Source organism: Ixodes scapularis, unplaced genomic scaffold (assembly GCF_016920785.2).
Source record: "Ixodes scapularis isolate PalLabHiFi unplaced genomic scaffold, ASM1692078v2 PGA_scaffold4__175_contigs__length_147842914, whole genome shotgun sequence".
Lineage (NCBI taxonomy): Eukaryota > Metazoa > Arthropoda > Arachnida > Ixodida > Ixodidae > Ixodes > Ixodes scapularis.
The window spans coordinates 9,503,036-9,525,871 of record NW_024609879.1 but is presented as its reverse complement, the minus strand read 5'-3'; the positions used below and the strand labels follow the sequence as shown (position 1 = coordinate 9,525,871).

The 22,836-nt window shown below is 42.8% G+C and overlaps 1 protein-coding gene across 1 annotated transcript in view; it reads left to right on the top strand.

Annotated features, from left to right (window-relative positions):
- The first annotated feature begins 2,476 nt into the window (after positions 1 to 2,476).
- LOC120844784 overlaps positions 2,477 to 22,836 on the top strand; it is a 66,748-nt gene continuing 46,388 nt past the window's right edge. The window contains exon 1 of the mRNA XM_040216737.1: positions 2,477 to 2,537. Coding sequence (XP_040072671.1) covers positions 2,477 to 2,537 — 61 coding nt within the window. The remainder of the gene's footprint in view (positions 2,538 to 22,836) is intronic.

The following is a 22,836-nucleotide window of genomic DNA, read 5'->3' as shown; positions in this document are numbered from 1 at the left end:
ATTATTATTATTATTATTATTATTATTATTATTATTTAAGAAACGCCGAAAACTTAAATAGGCCAAATCATGTGAATGCTATCATGTTCTTTAATTTTTTTATGTTAATGACTGTATATGTAATCCGTGAATGTATTTTTTTCAGTGCGGTGATACCTTGCTTGTTTCACGACGCGAATTTTGCGAAGCCGTTTTTACTGTGCAGCCCAACAATATTAAACTGATACATTGGGTTCTTTGAACTATTCAGAAATCAGCCCTTTTCCAATTAAGCCTATCTGCTGCCGCATTCTACTGCAGCCAAAGAAAGATGTGCGTATTCTATTATGTAACCTCTCCGTTAGACAACAACTGGAAGCCATGAAAATACTATTTGTTTTCTCGAATCTAATCCTCTGGCACCGCTTACAAAAAATCTTGTGAAATGACGTTTATCACTAAATTTCAGCATGTTGGTGGTGGATGAGTTCTTTGTACAATTCCATCGCTTTGGGTTATCTTTTTTGTTTTTCTAGGGAAGAATATTACGAGTTATATTTTAGAATGACATTGGATCGGAGCATAGCCATAGAAACTCGTCAACAACGCAATAATCATGCTGTATTTTAAGACAGCGAACATGTATGCAGACAAAGAACCTACTGTACAAGCCAATGACGGTCTTCTTTCATTCATGCAGTTGTTTTTTCATTCTTCTTTATTTGTATTTGCCACTCGCCGCCAACGTACGTCATGTCAGTACGCTGACCTTTGAAATATAACTTTTGCCTTTTTGGATAAGACCAATGCGTAGCAGAATGACCGTGGTAATCACAATTGAAACATAAAACACTTGCCTTCTCCAAATGTTTTCGTACGTTGCTGCTGACTCAAGTTTCTACCTCTTTCATTTCTTTGTCTTCCTTCCGGAAGTCGCTTTGCGCTGTACTTGGTTGGACACGAGTTGTATATATTTGACCATTCCCCTCTTCGGCGAGTCTCATTCATTCACAAGACGACGCACTAGAGAATTTCGTCTCCGAGGAGCTTCCAGAAACAAGTAAGGCTCACTTCTTAATAAATATTGTTAGACCTCATCATATGTTTCTTATTACAAGACAGAATTTCCTAGCCGTAACATTGGCCGTTCTTTCAAAAATTATTGTTCTCAACTTGTTTCCCCACTCTTGCCACGCCCGCTGTACACTTTAAAACCGGCGTGCGACATCTTTGCTCATCGTTCACGATCTATGTTGACGCTATTTTTTCGAGCTTAAATGAATCCGAGCTTGTGAAAATTACGTCTACCTATCGAATGTATTGCGAAACTACGGCGCGACGCCTCGAAAACTAATATCGCAATTTTACAGTAAGGTTTCAAAGAATGGGTTCATGTATCAGCAAACTTTGCACAGTTTGTAAAACAGACTTGTGGGGATGAGGAGGAAATTGGAGCCGACTTGTTGGTGTTAATATTGATATCTAGCTTAACTGGACATTGAAATGAATAAAATATATGGTCCTTTAACTGGCGTATTCGGGACACGTACTTGTTCTTGAATATTTCCAACGGAATTCTTTTTTCTCGCGTAATATTTAACAGTAAGACGTAATTTAGGAGGCTGTAACCCCTTCTAGGCCCCGCTCAGGTACGTATGGAGCTGGGCACTATTTCTCGGCTATCCTTGGCTGGAGAGATGATTGACGTGTGAAATATTAGTTATGAAATTGTTTCTCCATGCCGCGCTACTCTTTCATTTAGCTTCATTGTTAGTTTTAAAAGCAATAAATATATAAATAGAGTGCTTATTTTTTCAAAAATATACCGAGATCCTATGTTCCGCATTGGTTTCAAACGGCAGTGAACGTGACTACCGGCATTTCCGGCCAGCGGTTTCACGCACCGCGAAGCTTGTTGACTTGGCCGGCTTTTATGAGTGGGAGTCGTGTGGCCTTCACCGAGGTGTTTAGAGGAATATATGAAAATGTATCTCTAACCGACGCTTCGTTTTCATAGCGGGACTACTTACACCCTTACACAAAGTTTGACTCTACGAATTTTTAATTTTTTTCTTTGGTTTGCTGCTTTGACTTTTTGTCATAAAAAACGCTGTCTGAAAAAAAAAGTCGAAGTAAACTTGATCCATTAATTTTTCTCTTTAGATTTAGGTGCAATGCATACTGAACATTTTCTAACTGGCCTCTATAATTGTGATAGAGTTTTGTCTGGTGGAAGTTTTGTTTTTTAGTAAATTATCCTTCAATATGCCTCTGACGTCATATTACACGTTGTAAAATTAGAAATCGTTGGATCTTGAGGTAAGTAAATGAACCGACGCGGCATGTAGACCTTTCTTTTTGAAGCTTTGATTTTTTTACGCATTCAATGACCGAAATATTAAAAAAAATAGAGAACGTGAACTCGTAACGTACACACAAAACCTTTACTCAAGTACAATTTCATTGTGCTGTTTTTGTATTACAGACGTTACTCACTATGCTGGAAGTTTATGGGTTGGCGTTTCTTTGCGCCATTATTTGCGTAAACGTCAATTGCGGTGAGTAGTGTCATTTTTAATTAAATAGACTTAGTAAATGAGATTGATATTGATTCTTAAAATATTTTGAGCAAGTATGTTTTGTAAAACTTTATTGCTATTATTATTTTTATGCTTCATGATTCCTTGGATCTTAAAGTTCAACAAATTGTAGTTTATTTTGCGTCATTAATTTGCCTCAAATGCGTTTCTCACAAAAATCAATGTCATATTCTTTCGATGCCAAGCAATATGAAGGTTCAAAACACTTATTTTTTGTTATTCAATTTATGGTAAGCTTGGTGACCACTCACTGAGAGTGTCCTTTAAAGTCAGTAATCCGTCAATACAACTTTAAGTGCATTTTCAATTGCTTACGGTTTATTATTTATTTACGAGATAACGGCCAATTGCTGGGCCCATCGTTTTAGAAACCACCTGTGTATAAAATATCCCCTTGCCTTAGAGGAATGGTGTTTTCTGGCATCTTCGTAGCTCAGCCGATTTCGTTTCTTATACGTGAGTACCCTTTTCTTCTCGTATGATTATGGAGCAAGTCAGACGCAAAAACTGCTATTCAAGGCGCAGGGACAACGAAACGGCCACCGTCAATGCAGTTATGCTAAGTCGGAGTAAAATTTTTGAATCATGGATTTACCCGGCTTTTGAAACATTTTCGCAGTTTTAGAGAAGAAGCCATTGTTCATTGTGCATTTCGCAGTCATTATCATTTAGCAAACAACATACCACTTCTACAGGAAAGCATAACGCAAACAATGAAATATTTCTGCATCTCTCTTTCATACAAAAAGAAAAACCTTCTAAGTAAAATATTTAACTGGAGTATACGTTAATTGAAAATATACAACCAGAACACCCAGATAATCTGCAAGTGCAAACTATATATGTATCTAAGCTATACATTTCTCGTATCTCTAACGTATTCGATTTTTTAACTATTAATTTGTTCCAAGTGATTACGACGGCAGACTCGTCGTAGCCTAATCAATTGATAAAGACGTAGTCGTGGCCTTATTAGATTGCGATTCTGTCCTATTCCCTCTGCTCTCTCCTATCAATTTTGAACGGAATAAATTTACTTATTTCTGTTTTGGTTTTTGCGGTGCCATCTATTTTAGCTCAAGGTTAACTGCTGTTTTTTTTTCAAATTTCGTAGAACATCGGCATACTTGACAGCCTTTAAAAAAAAATAAAAAAAAACGTCGGTATTTAATATGAATTTTCTGTCTTCCTAGTTCGGATAAGAAATATAGCGGCGAAGATGTTTTCGGCCATCCGCCTTGACAAAGCGGGATTAAAAAGCACGCTGAAGACACTTAACTCTGCTTACGTGTAGGAATGCGAAAGCATACCTATACGGAGCGCGATCCTACAAGCAGAGTGCCACGTTTTCTTTTGCACACGGTGTTCCGGCGGTGACATCACGCTCCACCACTGCGCAGACGCGGCACCCCGCACCCCCCCCCCCCCCCCCCCCCCCCCCCCACCGGCATTGCGGCTTCCAGAGCAAAGTATCTGCGTTGCTGTGCCCTTCTTTGTGTTTAATTCCTGAGGCGCGTCCGCTTTGACCTTGAGCGACGCATGCTTGATGGCGTACTCTTATGTCCATCTTTCGGGCACAAGGCCGACCCCTCTTCGTGTAATGACACATATAAGGCTTGGCTCAAATATTTGCAGACGTGGTTTCTTGTATTATGTAATTTTACTACTGAGAAGTTATCGCCTACTTGTACTACTATCCAGGAGTCTTGCGTATAGCTGAATAATTTCATTACCGACATAACACTGTTTTTGTCCGTGTCTTCGAGCGTGCCTCGAGCCACGTCTGATAAGGCTATCAGCTTGCCTGAAAAATCCATCGCATTTGACTGGTCGAATGGGCAAAGGGTTGCCCTATGACTCATGTATCACCAGTCAAATGTGATGGACTTTTCAGGCAAGGCTATAATATGTTGCCCGCCGCTTAAAAATGTTGCCCACCTTTTTTTGCGGCGCGGTAAAAGGTTATAGACTTTTCAGAAACAGATTTTAATCTTCCATTATTCGAGTGACCTCCCGATAAAATCGTCATGTAATGACTTGAAAACACGTGCTCACGTCGATCACAAAAATGGTCTTCCGCTCACAGGAAAAAAAAAAAAAAGATCTGGATGAATTGCAGAATAATTCCGCTTTGAGAACGTGGTAAGCTGAGCGTAAGGTTATTTCTGTGGAAAACCGCAATAAACTAAAAACAATTAACGCGACATTTTAAGCTTCATGCCTTATACTTCCTCTCTATAAGTCACTGGTAAGATCTTCACTTGATTCCGCAGCTGACGACTGGTAACTTGGCAAGGAATACCTCATTTTAGGATTATAATCTGTTCAAAACAAATCCACACACATCACACGTCATTACTACAACTGCAGTGTATATTACCTTTATGAAACGTTCATCGTCATTACCGAATCTAGATTTGCGGAAGCAGTATTCGCCTTTATTTGTGGTTCACCAAATTTACCAATATCGTTCACTGCTTCATTATCTACGAAAAACCCCATTAATTGCTAATCGCATAGATCACCGAAAGAAATTTGATGCTTTTATATGTCGTACAGAGCAGTTGTTTTACTGGTTTATTCCCCCCACGCCTGTGAAATAAACCGCCCCCCCTCTCCCCCACTTACCCCTTAAACTGCAATCATTCATGGCAAAACGGCTTTCAATTGGTTCACGTGTTTATTTTGCTATAACATTCTCGGTGATTTATTCTACCACTTCTTTTCGTAATGCCGTATGAATTTGAAGGTAAATAATTAATCTGCTAAAGAGATTCATATATACCTCCACATCTTGATCGCAATTTCTTCTGCCATAGTGGCCTGTAGTCTGAAGCGTCACTGTCAACTACAAAAATTTATGGGATTAAATAGTCTCGGGTTTATATTTTTTGAATGTGTTTTTTTCTCACTTTTCTGTTTGTTTTATTATGAATTCGAAATCACGTAATTTAAAGAATAATTCACCCTCAAAAGCTTTTTTATTTATGATATATATAATTGCTCCGAGTAGCTCCTTGGTTAGAACAGTTTCTAACACATTTTTGCTTTTGTTTACTGTCACTGCGGCCTGCTTCTTTGTTGAAACAATTATTTTCGCTTTTCTGAAATAACGGGAATTTTCCTGCCCTTCGAGGGTCGTGACCCTGCGGTTCATACAGCAATACTTTTTCCCTCCCGGCAGCTCACTCACCATGTCGCCAAATATATGTGCAGGACGACCTGCAAGATTTTATGTTCCATCGTTTGTGCACATATAGTTAAGAGCAGTTCCCGAAACCGGTCGTCGGTACACTCAGTCCCGGTACGGCCGAACACGAAGTAATGATCCCGGTTGGAGCAACACCTCTAAGAGTGGAAACCTTAAGTGCTGCATCATTCTACGTTACTAACGGAGGCCACAGATTAGGGACGAGTGCTGCGTAGGTGTTCGGTTAGAACTCGTGTCTAGTCAGTGAGGACACGACTCCTAGCCGTACGCTGACGCCACAGTCGCGTTTAATCTCTGACATACGGGGGCCTGCGTTAGTGATGCAGGAAAATTCAGCACTTAGACTTTTTGTTTCTAGGAAGTATTGGTAGCAAAAGGGCTGATTTTCGTCGCATGTGAAACATGTGGTAGAAGTTTTTCTGACGATTTTGAACGTGTTATCGATGAGAAAGCAACACCATCGAGAGAAAACCAAAACAATGCTCTGGAAACCAATGTCGACGGGGCATTATTGCAAGCGCTAAGGAGATTAACAAGATAAATAAAATTTTCAAAATTTTAATATCGTCTAAAATGAGCGGTAGACACACAAATGAAAATAAAAAAAAATACATGCCCCGAAAAGGATGCATACCCAGCGTTTCGCGTTGTATAAAACGGAGCGGCAGGCACCACTTGGCTGAGGAAAATTAGAACATGTTAAGAAGCGTCGCAAACGTTTTGTGAACACCTATGTCTAGGACGTGTTTTTTGTTCCTAATCATGTTTTTTTTTTATATATACGATCTATCTGAGCAATAGAGTCATTCACCACAGTTCAAGTACCGCAAAGCTACTCATTTCACGAAAATGTCTAGCCTGTTAGTTCTTTATCGTTAAAGGGAGTTTTATGCTGTGAAAGAAGCGAAAACGCATTGGCGGAACGTCATGTGGTGACACTATCAGGACGCGGTTTGTCGGATCGGAGCGAAAAACGGTTCGCTAAAACGCTCTATTAATTTGATTTTGCTCAAGCGACTTATGACATGAGTCTTTTACTATAGCGCTTCTATACCTACGAGGTTTTCGTCAAACCGTTATTTTCACCAAAATAAGGCAAACAACCTGACGGCAAAAAAATGACGTCTTGCCGCAGACGTCTGAGGATGAGTAAAGAAAGAAACGATTGCGTAAAGACTGACGTCTCGCCGCAGGCCAGTTACCTGCGCTCAGCGCTGGTTTCTCCTTATAAAACCATGGCTGAAAGGTTAAAGTTTGACGCGGCTGCCGAGGCAATTATTTTAACTTTTGGAGTGTACCTCGCAAAGGCAGTCCCAGGAGCATATCATTTTTTTTTTTCGAGCAGCTCAGCGTCGTTTCTTTTGCTTGAAATGACGTCCACGTCACGCTTGTCTGAAGACACCCAAGTAACAGCACGGTTTTTGTTGACATTTGAAACATCCTGACGTTTAATATTTTAAAGGCAGGGTAGAGGCCGCCACATTGTGCGCGCTTAAATTAATAATTACATATGTTAGAAACATGGTCCGGGTCACCAGATGTCCCATCGCTTTTTTGCCTATGGGAGCCAAGGAAGCTGTAAGAATGTTCCCTTACAATTAGATCAAACATGTCGTAAGCTGTCAACGAGGTCCTGCGAGGACAGCTAGATCAGTGCAACCAAATACCATGTAAGCCAATAGTGGCAACTCCCGCGGATCGCGGGCGAAAAGTGATCGCAGCGCCCCTGGCGAGCTCGGAGTCTCCACTAGCAGACGAATTCTCCACAATGCATTGGTTTTGCCTATCTCCGTGCGAGGTGAGCAATGAAAAAAAATTGTCACGGATATTCGGTACTTTGAATGTTAAAAAGTAGATTCCACCTCATGAGTCAAGGACTTTTTCTTCGCGAGGGAAAGATGTTACAGCTTCTATGGTGCGATTTTCGGGCTCTCCGGAAGAAAACATTCCATCAGAAGACTCGGAACTTATGTCTGCCAGTCGACACACGAATGTACCTTCACCATGTTTCTTGGAAAAGGGCAATGTAAACAAATGTTTTAGAACATTGCTACGTTTCAACTTTACTGTGCATATCAATCAGTTCTTTTTGTTGTTGCAATTTCAATTTCTCATGACTGTATTGCTTAAAACCGTTTCGTCGACTAGGCGAGCTGGCTATATTCCGTTCGTCTCCGGATGAAGAAGCAAAAGGCAATTTCGAACCACGTACGTTACTGCGATGTCAGTATTCTCTGGAATAATACGATTGTGCGCATGCAAATCTGATGCTATTACTGAAACTAATAAAAGCGGGGTTACAAAAAAGAACACCCGATGGACGGTCGTGCACCTCCTTCCTTTTTTTAAAGTCTACTTTCTTTTTACGTTTGAGGCGACGGTACGCCGTCGTTGTCTTCCTTCCTCCTGCGTTTATGTTTTGTTTTTTTTTTTGTTTGCTTTTTTCTTTCTTGTGCTTACTTGACGTTCGAAACATCGCGTATTTTGCTTTGCCTTGTTTGGCTCAGTTTTTACTTTCTTTCCTTCGCTTCGTCGCTTACAACCACCGGTTCGTCTGCTGCGCTATGCCTGGACATTTGGGGGGCCGTCTGCAACTTTGTTGTTGTTGTTGTTGTTTTTCCCCTGTCGTCTAATATAACCTCCTATGTTCGCCTTCGATTGAGTTTCTGATCCGAAATCTTCATATGTACTTTTTGATACCTAATAAATATATTAAAAACTGTAAGTCCGTTAAACATTTCTATTTGGATTGTTTTTGAGTACGCGGTCACGTCTGCTATGTGTCATAGGTGGTTGATCAACCCGCCGCCTTCGGGCATACACCAGCGCATACTTGGAGATGGCAGGCATGCCATGTGCCTGCCATTCCACTGCGAAAACAAGTTTTTCTGATGTGGTGGAAAATCCTTCTTCCGCTTGCCGAAGACCGAACAAACGTGAGTAATTAAATTACTTCAAAATAAACTGGACCAGCTATCCAAGTCTGGCTTCGAAATCGCCACTGACGCGTCAACAGACAAATATTTCACCAAACAAAAGTTCAGCTGAAAACGCACTTGAGGCCGCTGATCGACACTCAAAACCAAGGCACGGTGTGCAAGGATTGCCTGGACATGCACGCCAACGAGTACTGGAATGTACTTTTGAACTGCTGCGCCAGCGAGCAAACAAACAACCTGCCAAAGTCACTGGGAAAAGAAAAGCGAAAGCAAAAAAGGTCACACACTGCTAGCACGCAGCCGATTGCAGCTCTTTTGTTCTTAGTTGCTACCAACGCCCCGAAAGCAAAAAAACAAACGTGTTACGTGCAGCTAAAAAAAAAAAAAAATCGTGAAACTTTTTTTTTAATAGTTTCCTCGTGTTGCTTCCGCTTTGTTTGTTGTGGAGGACTCGATACGGAGGACGAGCACCACCTGCTAATTTTCAGCCGACGCCCCGTGCGATCGTCGTCGTTGAAGGTCTTTGCTGGGTGATTTGTATTTTTGTATCATCTTCTAACTTCTTCGTTGCAATCGCCGGCCGTTGTTCGCGACTGTTCTCCATTTATTTTTATTTTCGTCTGGGATGAGGACCCCATCTTTTCTGCAAAGTTCGGAAAGTGGTTGCACAGTCATTTTTCTCGTTACTTTTTGTTTTTGTATATGATGCAGAGGCGGGTGCGCTTGCTCTGGTAATTTTAACACATTGTTGGCGCACCTTTTAATAATCACCTATTCAGGTAAACAATTGTGACAACGCACTTTGTGAGGATAAACAGTAACTTCTTACTATGTAATTCGAGTGGCTAAACGCCTTTTTTCCGCTTCCCAGATGCGCTTCAAACCCGTGCGATCCCCCTGAGTGTCGTTTGAGACCTCTAAATAAACTGCTCTATCTTCGTTTATGCGCGCGTTGTCATATGTTTGTCGTTGCAGTTGCAATCAGTGGATTCCGCTTTGCAAACGGGTTGACCGTAATGAATTGTTTCAGCTGAAGGGGTGAAGAAACGGGGCTCCCAAAGCTTGAGGACGTCGCGAAGCCTATACTTTTCCATTCCGTTGTCCGCTTCCGTAGACTCCGAGTCCGCTAGAGGCGCCACTGTCACGTTCGCCGCCGCTCCCATAGGTTTTCGGAGGAGTTTCCAGTATTGGCAAAGCTATATCGTATTTGGTGCAACCTATTTTCCTTGAACTATGAGGAGTACGGATCTTTTGAGGTCTCTGCATTTGTAGAACTTTTTTTTTACTTGCCAAAGAGTGAATTCCGTTTCTAGATGCGCAGCGCTGAGCAAAATCCGCTATGGCGGCCAAGGTCCGCTCGGTGGGCCCCGCTACGAATCGGCGAGCGGAAGATGAACTTACATATTTGGAGAGACCCGCCGGAGACGGTAACTACTGTCGCTTACTAGATGCCGGAGAAACACGTAACACAAGTCGACCGCATTAGCGGTGTCCATAACCCATATAAAGAAGAGGTCCCCGGTGGCCACCGTCCCGTAGCTATCAGCCGCCCCGGGGGCAGTGGGCTCAGATTCCTGCTGCTCTTTTAAATAAACACAAACATGTGGCACACCATGAATCCCGTGGTCGTTTCATAATCTGTTCTTACTATATTGCACACACAAAAAAATATCGCCGGCAGCATGCAGTGGAAAAAAAGATCGACTCAGCAAAATGAACGTCCCCAACATTGCGTCTCCTTACTTTCTCGGAATTTCTCTATCGTTCTTTTTGTCGTTCTTGAGCTCAGGATCGATATCGGTGATTTCGATTTGTCCCATCTCCACACTCCTATCTACGCGAGGTAAGGGTATTCGAGCCGTCATAATCCCGCGTAAAGAACCGACGCATCCGAACAGATGCATCTCGACGATTCGGCCGGCCGGGCGACCTCGCCAATTTCGCCACGTGTGCGCACCGCCGATTGAACTGAAATGGCTTAGCGCGCTTATGTCGACTTTATCCAAGCTCTGTTGTATTCTATGGATCAAGATCGGCAGGTTTGAAGACACGCCACGGTGGTAGGCGCTGCCACAAAATCTTGCGGGGCTGAAAAAATGCAGGTCTTTCATAGCGGTTGTCACAGAACGGAAGAGACCAGTCGTTATCTCTTATTTAAGCCAAAGATAGGTTCTCCATCCAAAAGTTTCTTAAACAGAAACCCGACGTTTCGAGACCAGTTTGGTCCCTTTTTCACAAGTGAGTGGCGGTTCTTTCATTCACTCCCACATAAAGAAGAGACCGAGCTGGTTTCGAAACGTCGGGTTACTGTTTATTAAAATTTTGATCAGAGTCTCTATTTTTCGCCTAATGTCTATTTCTAACCAGGCAGAGGGCTCTTGAACATTTACCTTCAATTTCTTAATTACACAGGGTGTCACACACTTAAAAAAAAAGTTGCAGCCACTATGGAAGTTATTAAATTTTTTCTGCCCCGCAAAAAAGAAAAAAAAAAGGTTAGGTTTGTTTAAGAGTTAACGCGAATTGTAGGGAAATAGCAGGGCACAAGTGTTGTGAGAAGCCTGCTAATCCGATGGTTCCATGCGCTATGGTAGTAGTGTTTAGATTACCGCTTTTCTGTGGCTGCACTGCGTTGGGCAGGCGGGACGCTGCCTGAATGATAGGCTCCGAGAACACAGCTATTCTCTGCGAGCTAAAGCCCCTCGATGTCGCTGCATTTATCTCATAAGTAGCGTCAAATGCGCCAGTGCACAATGCCCGTGTCTCGAACGCCCTTGGAAGCAAACGCCGGCGTTGCACTGAAATGAGCGGCCCTTGGAAGAGAATGGCGGTGGAGCACCCGCTCGTGGTGCGTGTCTTGCACGTTTCAAAATCAGTGGTTGGCGTGTTTATCAAGGGGCTTTACCAGAAGCTAAAGCCCCTTTAATCTGGGAAAAGTGGCGCCATTCATTGTTGTAGAAATGCTCCAGACACGTGCCCTGCGCAACTTCTGGTTAGAACATGGCGTCTGAAATCTAGCTTAGTGCTGCGCTGTGGTGTCAGGATATTTTCAAAAGCTGCACGTTGCACGTACCTCGTGTATCGACGCAGCTTGCGCTACTTTCGAAAATATGAAGGTGCTTTACTAGGAGCAGACTTGTGCCTATCTGAAATGCTCTACTCAAGATACAGTATTTTAAATACTTTTTTAAGTATCTTGGTATCTTGCAAATACTCTTGATCGAGAGTGTTTGATACTCAATTTTAATTACAATTCCGAGTATCTTGTACTCATTAGCTCAAATACATTTTTGACATTCAACCATTTTCCGAGTTGTTGGGTTTGAAGTACCGTGGGCGTGGCACGAGGAAACGTGAGCATTCTTTCGATCTACAAAATCCTGTTGCTAGCTCAGATTAGCTACGGTGACTTTCATTGAGCCCATGAAATGGCAATTGTGACTCATATTTTAGCCCAAAGCTCGTACAATGAAGGTTCTCCCCCTCCCCTTTCCGAATGGCGCCTTTTGTGTCCTAGATATTCCTTCAAAAAATCCTCATACAAAAGGGGTGTTTCTTTCGGAAGTCAAGATTGCCACACTGAGGCTCAACGCAGACCGGTAAACGACCTACAACAACAATGCAGACTTGAGTGTCGAGAAAATAATAAACAAAAAAAAATGATAACAGACAAAAAAAGAAAAAGTTTTGCTTTTTGTATGTTTGAACCCGCTACCGCAAAACGTCAAGGTTTTCTTTCGTTTCTTTTCTTTTTGTGGTCAGTCCGTCACTTATTGCTCTCGCGAACACTGTCTGTTAGCGAACATTGATAAGCAGAGAACAGGACAGGAAACCTACAGCAAATAGGAGGACCTCTCAAAATGAAAACAAAGCGTCCCCAAATGTTGAGTGCCTTTCTGAACACAACCTACTTGAAGAAGGTGCGACCGCTGCCGTGGCTCTTGTGTGGGTTCACTTTGTTATCCATTCACTCATATTCGTATTCGTATCCCAAGTTCGTTTATAGTGAACTGCCCATATAGGGAATATGGATTGTAGTTAAACAATCCGTCTAAGGTGCGCCGCAGGACGTGATATTCAGTGATGTCACTATTGGCGAGTCGCTCTAATTCGTTTGTTGCCCCCCCACCTCGGTGTATACATAACAAAAGGCCTTTGCACATGCCCACAGACCTTGTGGGCATGTTCATGGCGCCTTCTTTGATAGAACATGGGGCACAGTGACTTAACAGTGAACCTGTCGGTTCACTGTAAAGAGTGGCTGTGCGAACCGTTTCTTTGTTCCCCCACACTTTTAGGACGGCACAATTAAAAGATGACATGCGAAGTGCTTGAGGCATTTCACATTCACAGTGGGGCGAAAATGCGTGTAAGCGTGGCGTCATTGGCGTTGTCAAAAAACAAACTGGAGTTTCTGAAAATGACATTGAAGAGCCAGCGCGTGCCGTAGTGAGAAACTACCACGAGTGAAAGTTGCGCGTGTGATTGTGTGATGCGTTGCTTGTTTTCTTTTTTTTTTTTCTACAGTGAATCTACGCTTTGAGTGTTTTTTTCCTTATTTTTTATAAGTAAAAGAGCGAGTAGTTGCGAGTCAGCGCTTTTCCTGTCGTGTATGTTCTTCTTTTGTCCTTGTCTTTTGCGCTGTTTCTTTTTAACATAATAACGACTATCAACTATACCAAAGTTGCAAGCTGGGCTAGTTGGTGTAGGCTCAACATGATGTAGATAAGCAGCGCAGAACGAAAGACTAGGAGGAAGGAACAATCAAGACGTGACAAGCGCTGACTCGCCACTAGAGCTTTCACCACAGAAAGCATAAAAAGTAAACAAGAAAGCAATCTACACATGCGCCAACCTTTCTGCCTCACCACATAGGGCAAAGGTGATGAGTCAGCAAGGCAGGGCGCAGTGCATCAGCTAGCCGTCGGTGACGCTGCCTGTGAAAGAGATGTTGAGATGTTTTTGACTTCGACAATGGAAAAAAAAGGGCGGCGGAGAAAAGCTCACCGGAGAAAAGCTCACCGGAGAAAAGCTCACCGGAGATAAGCTCACCGGAGAAAAGCTCACCGAAAAACCGGCAGATACAGAGAAAAGCTCACCGCGGCTGTTGAGCGGATGCGGAAAAAAGCTCACCGATCTTTTTTTTTTAACTTAGCGGATTCTGCATCAAACGTTGTAATTTAACATAATTCGCATTCGTCACCTCATTAAAAATATGTCTACTTTTTTTGCAGTATTCTTTAAGTTCATTGGGCATATTTACTAATTCATCAGAAATTAGTAAACACCCATTCTGTATATTAATGAAGCCGCAAGGGTACAAAATCAGAACATCGTACACCGGTAGAATAAAAAACAATTTATTGACAACTGGCAAGGTGCCATCGGTAGCTCTTTCAGATAAAGATGTTTGTTCTTTGCGAGGTAATATGAATAGCGGTGTGTGAACCGTTTCAGTTTCAAATATTGTGTAGTGCCTTATAGATAAGTATGTGTTCATTGATGTAATCAGTCGGCTACGCTGTTTTTTTTTTCTTTTAAATTCACTAACAAAACTTTAGTTGCGAGAACAGATTCGTCCTGTCGTGTTTGTTGTCTTCACTCCGTCGTCGTCGTTTGAGTGGTTTTTATCATGGTGTAACGTTTACCAACTCGCCCTATTCGCCACCTTACAGAAGACTACTTCTTATATAGGTCACGAGTAACAACGGTGCCAGTGTGCAGCTCTGAAGGTCATGGGTGCCTCGCCGTAGAAAGGCACTATCACACAAAGGCAACGTGCAGAAACACCAGCACTAACGGCTAGATAACGTGGTTCTCCCTGAAAGAAAAATATTTTGATATCCTGCTGACTGTTTTGTCTTATTTTCAAAAATTAACAAAAGCTTCAAAAAGAATTTCAAACACCGCGTTGTTGCGCGCATGTACTTTCGGATCTTCGGCATTTACAGTTTTGATTTTTAGGTGTTAGGCAGACATTATTAAGTTTTCGAACTTTTTTCTGTTCTTCAAGTTCATACAAATTTGAGTTGGGCTTTCGTTGCCTACAGAGTAAGCCACAGAAAACACTCGCCCGCAATTATTAATTTGGGAGCAATATACCCAATAAGCTTAACAAATACTACAAAAAGGACATTTTCTTTTTTGCAAAGCTGACAAATTTTAATGATAATAAATTGATATATGTTATGCATGATCCAATAGCCTCCACATAAAAAGAAGAAAAAAAATCAGTGAGCTTTTCTTCGCATACGCTCAATGGCCGGTGATCTTTTCTCCGCATCCGCAGGTTTTGCGGTGAGCTTTTCTCCGGTGAGCTTTTCTCCGGTGAGCTTATCTCCGGTGAGATTTTCTCCGGTGACCTTTTCTCCGGGATTCGAAAAAAAGGGGGGGGGGGGGGGGGAAGCACGTGGCACGTGGATGACCGGCGCCCTATGTGATGAGGCAGAAATGTTTGCGCATGTGAAGGTTGTTGTCTTATGTTATTGCTTTTTTATGTTTTCTGTAATAAAAGCTTTAGTTGCTAGTCCGCGCGGGTGCTAATTTGGTTGCTCTTTCCTTCTAGTCCTTTGTCGTTCTGCGCTGTTTTACCTACATTGTGTTCAGACTACCAACTAGCTCAGCGTTCAAACTTATTCAGGGCGTACCCTTTGTTGTTCCATATTTTTTTATATTCAAATATCTTTGTTGAATGAGAGCCTGAGCAACCCCTATTCGCCTCAGTTCGCGAATTAACTTAAGGACTACAAAGTATTAACTGACATGTTGGCTGTGAGCGGCTGGATAACGACATGATCTACTAATTCTTTATAGGATGCGTAACATAATTATCTTGTAACAAAAAGTGAACTGCTTCTGCTGTAGAAGGGTATGCACTTGGGATAGTTGGTGACCTATGTTTGTGAGGGTAAAAGCGCTAAATACAACGGACGAGTAAAAGAAACGAACAACACAGATTGCAAGTAGCGCTCTGTGTTGTTCGTTTCTTTTACTCGTCCGTTATTTTTAGCGCTTTTACCCTCACAAACATGCTTCTGCTGTGCTTCCCTGCAGACCACACCAAAACAAATAGCATTTTAAGTCTTTTTAGAGGGTCATATGTTATTGAATAAACTGAGACAAACCTCGCTTTCTCACTCATCCCTTGATCGTAGGAGAACCAACCCACCTTTCTTCTCTTCTCCTCGCCAACTTCTGCTCTTTCTTTTCCGGCGTTTTATTTGCCGACGAACACAGAAAGGAACAAAAAATCGCATTTAAAAAAAAGTGTCAGTTTTCGCTTGATTGCAAGAAAAAGTGTAATCAGATTCTAGCTTAAACAAAGCGAGGAATCCTTACATTAAGAAAAGTGTCCCCAATGGTTGGTGGAATGTCGTTGGCACGTTGGTATTGAGACATGGTAAAAACAGAGCACAAAAGATGGGGAAAAATGGGAAAGGCATATAAAACACACAAGCGGTGTATGAAAGGGAGAGGGAAACAACGTTCGTACAAGAAAAGTACGAACAAAAACACATTCACATCACGAATATTTGCAAGACTAGTACGAAACCAAGAAAACAAAAATGAAAGAGGTTTACAACTCCCTGTAATGCCGCATTAGAGCGCAACTCTTGAGGAGGTGGAGGATCGGTAGGTAGCACGTAGGGTATGTCCTTGTTCCCCCTCCGGACCCTCCTAATCCTCCTGTTCTACTCCCCTCAATTTTAGATGGACATTTTCGCTAAATTTCTCGTTAAATTAAGCGAAAATGTTCGCGCTAAATTTTGAGTAATTTACCAGCATTTTGACGCTAAATTTAGCGCGAAATTTAGCTAAGATTAGGCAGTTTTCGTAGATCGTTTCCGCTGTCCCGCTATGCTCTCCGCAACCCGCTACGACATCCGGGTTTCTACAGCCAAGGCTATCGGCGCGCAGGCGCGGTAGCGGCTTCTTCGTTGCGGAGGGCTTAGCGGAGGGGAGAACGCGGTCTACGAAAACTCCCTATTGTCTCGCTAAATTTAGCGGGGAAACTGAATTGGGTTGAGATCATGTGACGTAAATCTCCCCGCTAAATTTAACAGAAACATTTCCGCTTAATTTTTCCGCAAGCGTGACGTCCCTTTATACTGACGTCGCACATGACGCCAAGTGTTACGTTACGAGGGTAAAAGTTTCCCGCCAAGTATAGCGGAAACATTTTCCCTCTAAATTTATGGGAAAAATTTTCCGCCAAATATAGCGAAACACTTTTTGTCTAAATTTAGCGGGAAATTTTACCGTTGTGATGTCGCACGTGGCGTCACGTGTGATGTCATTATTAGAAACGTCCCATATTGCAATGCGCGGTTACGGCGACGCCGACGCCGCTGAACCCGGAAACGGGCGCCTCAGAGCTGCGTTCTCAAAATGAAAGACGTTCACAACTCTCTGTAATGCCGAATTAAAGCGCAGCTCTTGAGGAGGAGGAGAGGAGGATAAGGGGGGAAGGGTATGCCCCTGCTCCCCCTCCGTACCTTCCCCTCCTACTCTCCTGCTCCCCTCCCATTTATCTGGCGATTTTCGCTATATTTCCCGCTAAATTTCGGTGATATTTTGCCAAACTTTTTCAATCAGTTTAGCGGGGAAACTGAATTGGTGTTAAGGTCAAGTGACGTCAATTTCACCTCCAAATATAGAGAGGAACTTTTTCCACTACATTCGGCGGTAAAAGTTTCGCTAAACTTTCCCGCTAAGTTTAGCATGACGTCATGTGACGTCAGGGTTGATGCCACGAGTGTAAACTTTTGCCACTGAATTTGGCGGGAAAACTTTTAGCGAAATTTGTTGGGACAATTTTTCGTTTAATTAAGCTGAACAATAGGCAGTTTTAGAATAGCGCACGCTAAAGCTTTGCGTACGCAAAGAATAGCGTCCTTGCCCCTACGCCTGCGCGGAACGCTAACCACGTTTGGCGCTTTGCGTGAGCTATTTTTGAGTACGCTATATCTCGGAAGTCGCGTGCGTACGCAACGAGTTTTTGTGCTTCTTGAAGGAGGATTCGCGACGAGAAGTTGGCCAAAGCCAAGACGAGCACAGTTAAAAAAGTTGCTGCTTTTAGGATCATGGCTGCGGCTACTTTGGTGGCGTCATGAGGGCGACGTCGGCAGCATCCTCGCGACTTCGATTTTCAGTATGGGACGACATTCCATTCGCTTTGAAAAACCCAGGATGGTCGGCAAAGATCACCGGCAACTTGATGCTAACAAATGAGCGAACACATCTCGGCGAAGGCACAGTTTGCGAAGGCCGGTACACGGGACACCTCTTGCCTAGGCGACGGAAGCGGGGGTCCACGATCAAACGACCGCTTGCGTCGTATTCTCATGTTTAAATAAATCTAAAATGTTACTCTGAGGTCCCCCCCCCCCCCCCCCCCCCCAAGATAAAAATAGTGATTGTATCTTGGTGGCGTTGCAAACGCGAGATGTTCGGGCTTTTGCGTCGCGAGGGAGAAACGCTATTCCAAATCAATCTTCCGTAGAATGCGCTAACGCAAGCGCTAAGTGTTGCTTTAACTTGCACGAAAAGTGCGTACGTTATTCTAAATCTTTTTAATTTCTCTGCTAAATTTAACGGAAAACACTCCCCGCTAAATCTGGTGAAACAATTTTAGTTTATAGCGTCACAGATGAGCTCACGTGTGACGTCGTTATAGGAAGAGTCCCATAATGCAACGCGTGGTTGCGCCGCCAACGCCGAAACCGACAACGGCGCTGCTCAACCCGGAAACAGGCGCCTATGAGCTGCGCCCTAAGGCAATAAACTAAACTATAAAGACACACGTGCAGGGCAGATTACAGGGACAGGTAGAACACACAGACATAGAACACACAGTGATTGTGTGTTTTATGTGACTCTCTCTTGTGGTCCCGCTCTGTGAGCGCTGTTTTTTTATAATGTAGTGCTTGCACTCTGAGTAGACTGCTGTGAGACAAATAAAGCCACACAAGGCGGGAGACGCTCTGTAAAATCGCTGGAAATTATGTGACCTGTGGTTCTTCATCTCGCTTTACCATACGTGGATTTATGTCTCTCTCATCGAATATTGATTCTCAATATGACAGACGAAAGTTAACTTGCGTTGAGCCATTGCGTTTTCTCATTGTAAAATGTTAGACGAAGTGGATGATGGCTAAGTAATCATATCGTTAAAGTAAGTAACCCTCGCGGAAATATGCAAGGGGAACCACTCAGGTTCAAAAACTAGATTTATTTTAAAACACGCCAAAAAAACATAACGCGCATTGCGCGCACACTGTAAAATTTCAAGCCCATGAGTAATAATGCTCCCTCCATGGGTCATTAGAGTTCCCTGATTTTTCAAAACGTACACCCGAATCTGCTTGAAGGCAATTCGTGACCTCATTTCGAAGTAATTCAGCAACTTTGCAGTATGGCTTCATCCGTTACCACATCGCTTTCTGTGTTCCATCCTAGGCTGACTTGTCTTATAGGGACGCAGACCGGGTATGTATGCTCGCCAAGGTTTTTTCTTGTACAGGACATATCAGAGCCGAACTGCCCAGAACACAACTCGCTGCTCGAAATTCGTTTTCTTTCCGCCTGTAAACCGCCGATCTAGAGCTGGCCGGTTTGGGTCACGCTCACTCTGTTCTCCGTGGCCACGTACCGTTTTCTATGGTTTAGCCACAATTACAAAATTTAATCAAAGTCCTGGTCATCGATGGAAGCTACTCAATATTCGAAATGAAAGGAAAATATTATATCCATTTATCGTGGCTTCTAAAAAGCATTGTTGTGCCCGTTACCGAAACTATAGTAACAAAATAGCGTTACTCGTTAGCTTGGACGAAAACTAACGCGTCACAGAGCTCCGTTATCATTTTGTAAATGCAACGAAATACCGGTGTCGTTACTTGCCATGATTAATGGACATTACTTTTATATTAGTTTGTCGTTACCTTCTGTTTCAAAGTTCGAATATGACAGCTGACAGTACATACTGTTAGTATATGACAGTAGCGTCTCAAACACAAACGTCTACACAAGATTGCTGAATCGTACTTGAGAAACGGGAGCTTGATGCATACGGTCGATCTTTATCCGCTTCAGCAAGGGCGCGTCCGGACAACGGGCTGTAGTCTCTGTCTTTCGTTTCTTTGCAGGCACCTCGAACTCTGGTAGCTTCTGCGAACAGAAAGATTGGCGAAACAAAAAAAAGAACACAATAAAACGTAGGACTGATGCGAAGCACCCCTGCTCATTTCTAGTTATCAGTGGGGTGGTAAAACGAATATGAACGAAGTAAACTGCATCACAAATTAGTATGCTACAAAACTGTCTCAATAAATCGGAAACTTAAACGAATGTGAAATAGGTGTGTTTATATATGACTGCCGGTGACTGACTTTCCCAGCTTCTGAAATACTGAAATCTGAAAGTAAACTAAATTAAGCCGTTTTCGAAGAGTTTTCGCCATCTTACATTATGAGCATTGTGAGGCGTAGCTGAAAAACTATGCGACTATAAAAAGATATGGAAAAATGCGTTTTTTTTTTTTGGCTGAGAGAACTTAACCACGGCTTTTTAACACAAAAAAAAAGTAAGTGACATCGAAAAATAACTTACCTTAATGTGCGTTTTCAAAGTAGAGTTTGACGTCCCGGGTGTGCTCATGAGCTTGAGTTTCGGCATACAGAGTAGGCATTTAAACAGCAAATTGTCTGATTTCGTTTCCCTCAGTTCAAACATAGCCCTTACCCCGGGCCATTCTAACGGAGTTTCGGTGGCCGTCGTGATCTCGCACGAAAAGTGAGTGGGAGATGGCAGTAAAAGGGGATTTTATAAAAAGGGTTTTAAAGCGACCTTGTTAGTTAAAGGGATACGTTGCATGACCGATAAGTGCTCAGTACACGGACTGCTCACAAGCAACGCACCTCATAGTTACGCCGGTTTTAGTAACGGTCCGGTTTAGGCTACATAAGCAACAAAAAGAGGACACCAATCGCTTATTATAGCCAGTACTTATAACCAAAGATGATTCTGGGTGATCACAAACGAAGTATAGTGTCGGCCATACTTTTGTTATAATAACATGCACACTCGTAGTATCTTCAACTGTATATATGTCTAAAAAAAGGTGGTGAGCGTTTATAAACTCTTTACCCTAAGTTTCGCTTTCACGGTCATAAAAAAAAAATTGTTTCAAACCGGCAGCAGCATAATAAGGGCGAAGCAGACCAAAGCCATCACTAGCACTGCTACGAATGTGTCTTTCTAGAAGTATGGTACAGTACACAACCAGAAACTGCGACAAGGAAAAGGCGGGCGTAGCGTCCAGCAATAGAAAATTCGGACTTTGATTGCCAGGGAGTTGGGGGCATGCTTTCTTGTGGAAGACTACGGTATTTAGGACTAACGAACTGCGATACAAAGAAGGTACCGTCTGTGGTGGTCACGGGAGCATCTCGCTAAGGTCGATAGCCGCATTACGGCTGAGAGTGCATTAAGGCCGCGAGGGGCAAAAGAGCCGGGGGTGGCTTTGGGGCCGAATGGGGCATAACGGCCGAGGACTGCATTAAGGCCGATAGTCTCTGAATGAGCTGGTGTGGCCGCCTTCTCGGGGGTCGCGTTGGAGTTGACGACTTTAGTTGCCACCAAATAAGATGGCGCCACATTGAGCATGGCGGGTGAAATTAACATATTTTCAGTCTCGTAAATCGCCATGGTCTCTTCTCGAATTACAATGATTGGCACTCCGAGTACTGTAAACTACTTAATTTTTGAGAGGACCTAATTTTTGCCAATCGCCAATAATTCGCGAAAAATAGGTCCCGCGAACAATTCCGTCGAAATGTAAACACATTAGAATCTATATCGAGATCTTACCGCGTCGCGAAAATTATAATCCGTAAATTATTCCAAAACTCCAGCTTTGACCCGATCGCGAAAAATAAGTCGTTTACAATATTCTGCGGGAAAGTAAACTTATGACATTTTTAAGAGTGTATCTGTCGGCGACTGCAAATACTTCGGTTTTGGGTTTGTTTTCACCCTTCACGGACGGCACCAGTCGGTACGTCGGCCTGTCTATCCGAATTTTTCATTTATTTATTTGCTTTCCTGCGCTTTACCATTTCTTATTCGTTTGATCAGTAGTTCCTTCATTTGCATATTTCGATTATGTACACGCACGCACACGCATTTCCAAATAAATGCTGTAAATTTAGGGCGCCTTTTTCGTATAACATACCTATATTTTAATCATCGGCTTTTTAAGAGTTTAGTGAAAAATGTATTGTGTCTTTTCAAACGTTAGCACTTTAGCTAAATTAGTTATGTCTCTGATTCTACCGGGCGGCTAACAAAACGATGAGTGAAGTTGATTTTAGAATTTTATTTTCAATCTTTTTTACAACGAAACGTTGAAGAAAACACATACTAGGAAATATGAAAAACACATGTCAGAACATGACAACTAACTCACCGTCGGAGTGCGTTCTTGCCTTGAAGAAGTGTCACGTGCTTCGTTCCGTCTTTCTGATTGGCTCATGAGGGCATAGCCTTCGCCCTTTGCTAAAAAATGATGACACGGAGTGTAGCAAAAAAGTAAAGCTAGTCGAAACGGCCAAAGCGCTACATGTTTAATTTATCGTAAAGGATAAAGCAATAAAACCAAAAACGCAGAATTTGCCGTCACCGAGATACAATGTGTACTGACAAATCAAATAAATGTGTGGCGCCATCTATCTTACTTGGTGGCAACTAAAGTCATTAACCACAACGCGACCCCCGAGAAGCCGGCCACACGAGCCCATTCAGAGACTACCGGCCTTAATGCAGTTCTCGGCAGTTATGCCCTATTAGGCCTCAAAACCACTGCCGGTCCTTCCGCTCCTCTCGGCCGTAATGCACTCTCGGTCGTAATGCAACTATCGACCGAAATTACGGTGACCCGGTGGTGACACAGTCTTTCGTCTAATCTTTTATGCGCTATGGGAGAAAGGATGCTCAGAGGATTTAGTGGGAGGCGGCTTTTTGAACGGGAGTCGTTTTCTAGCGAGAAATCGCACCTTTGTACCATGGCGGCAAGGATTTTAAAAGATGGTGACGTCATTGTGGTGAC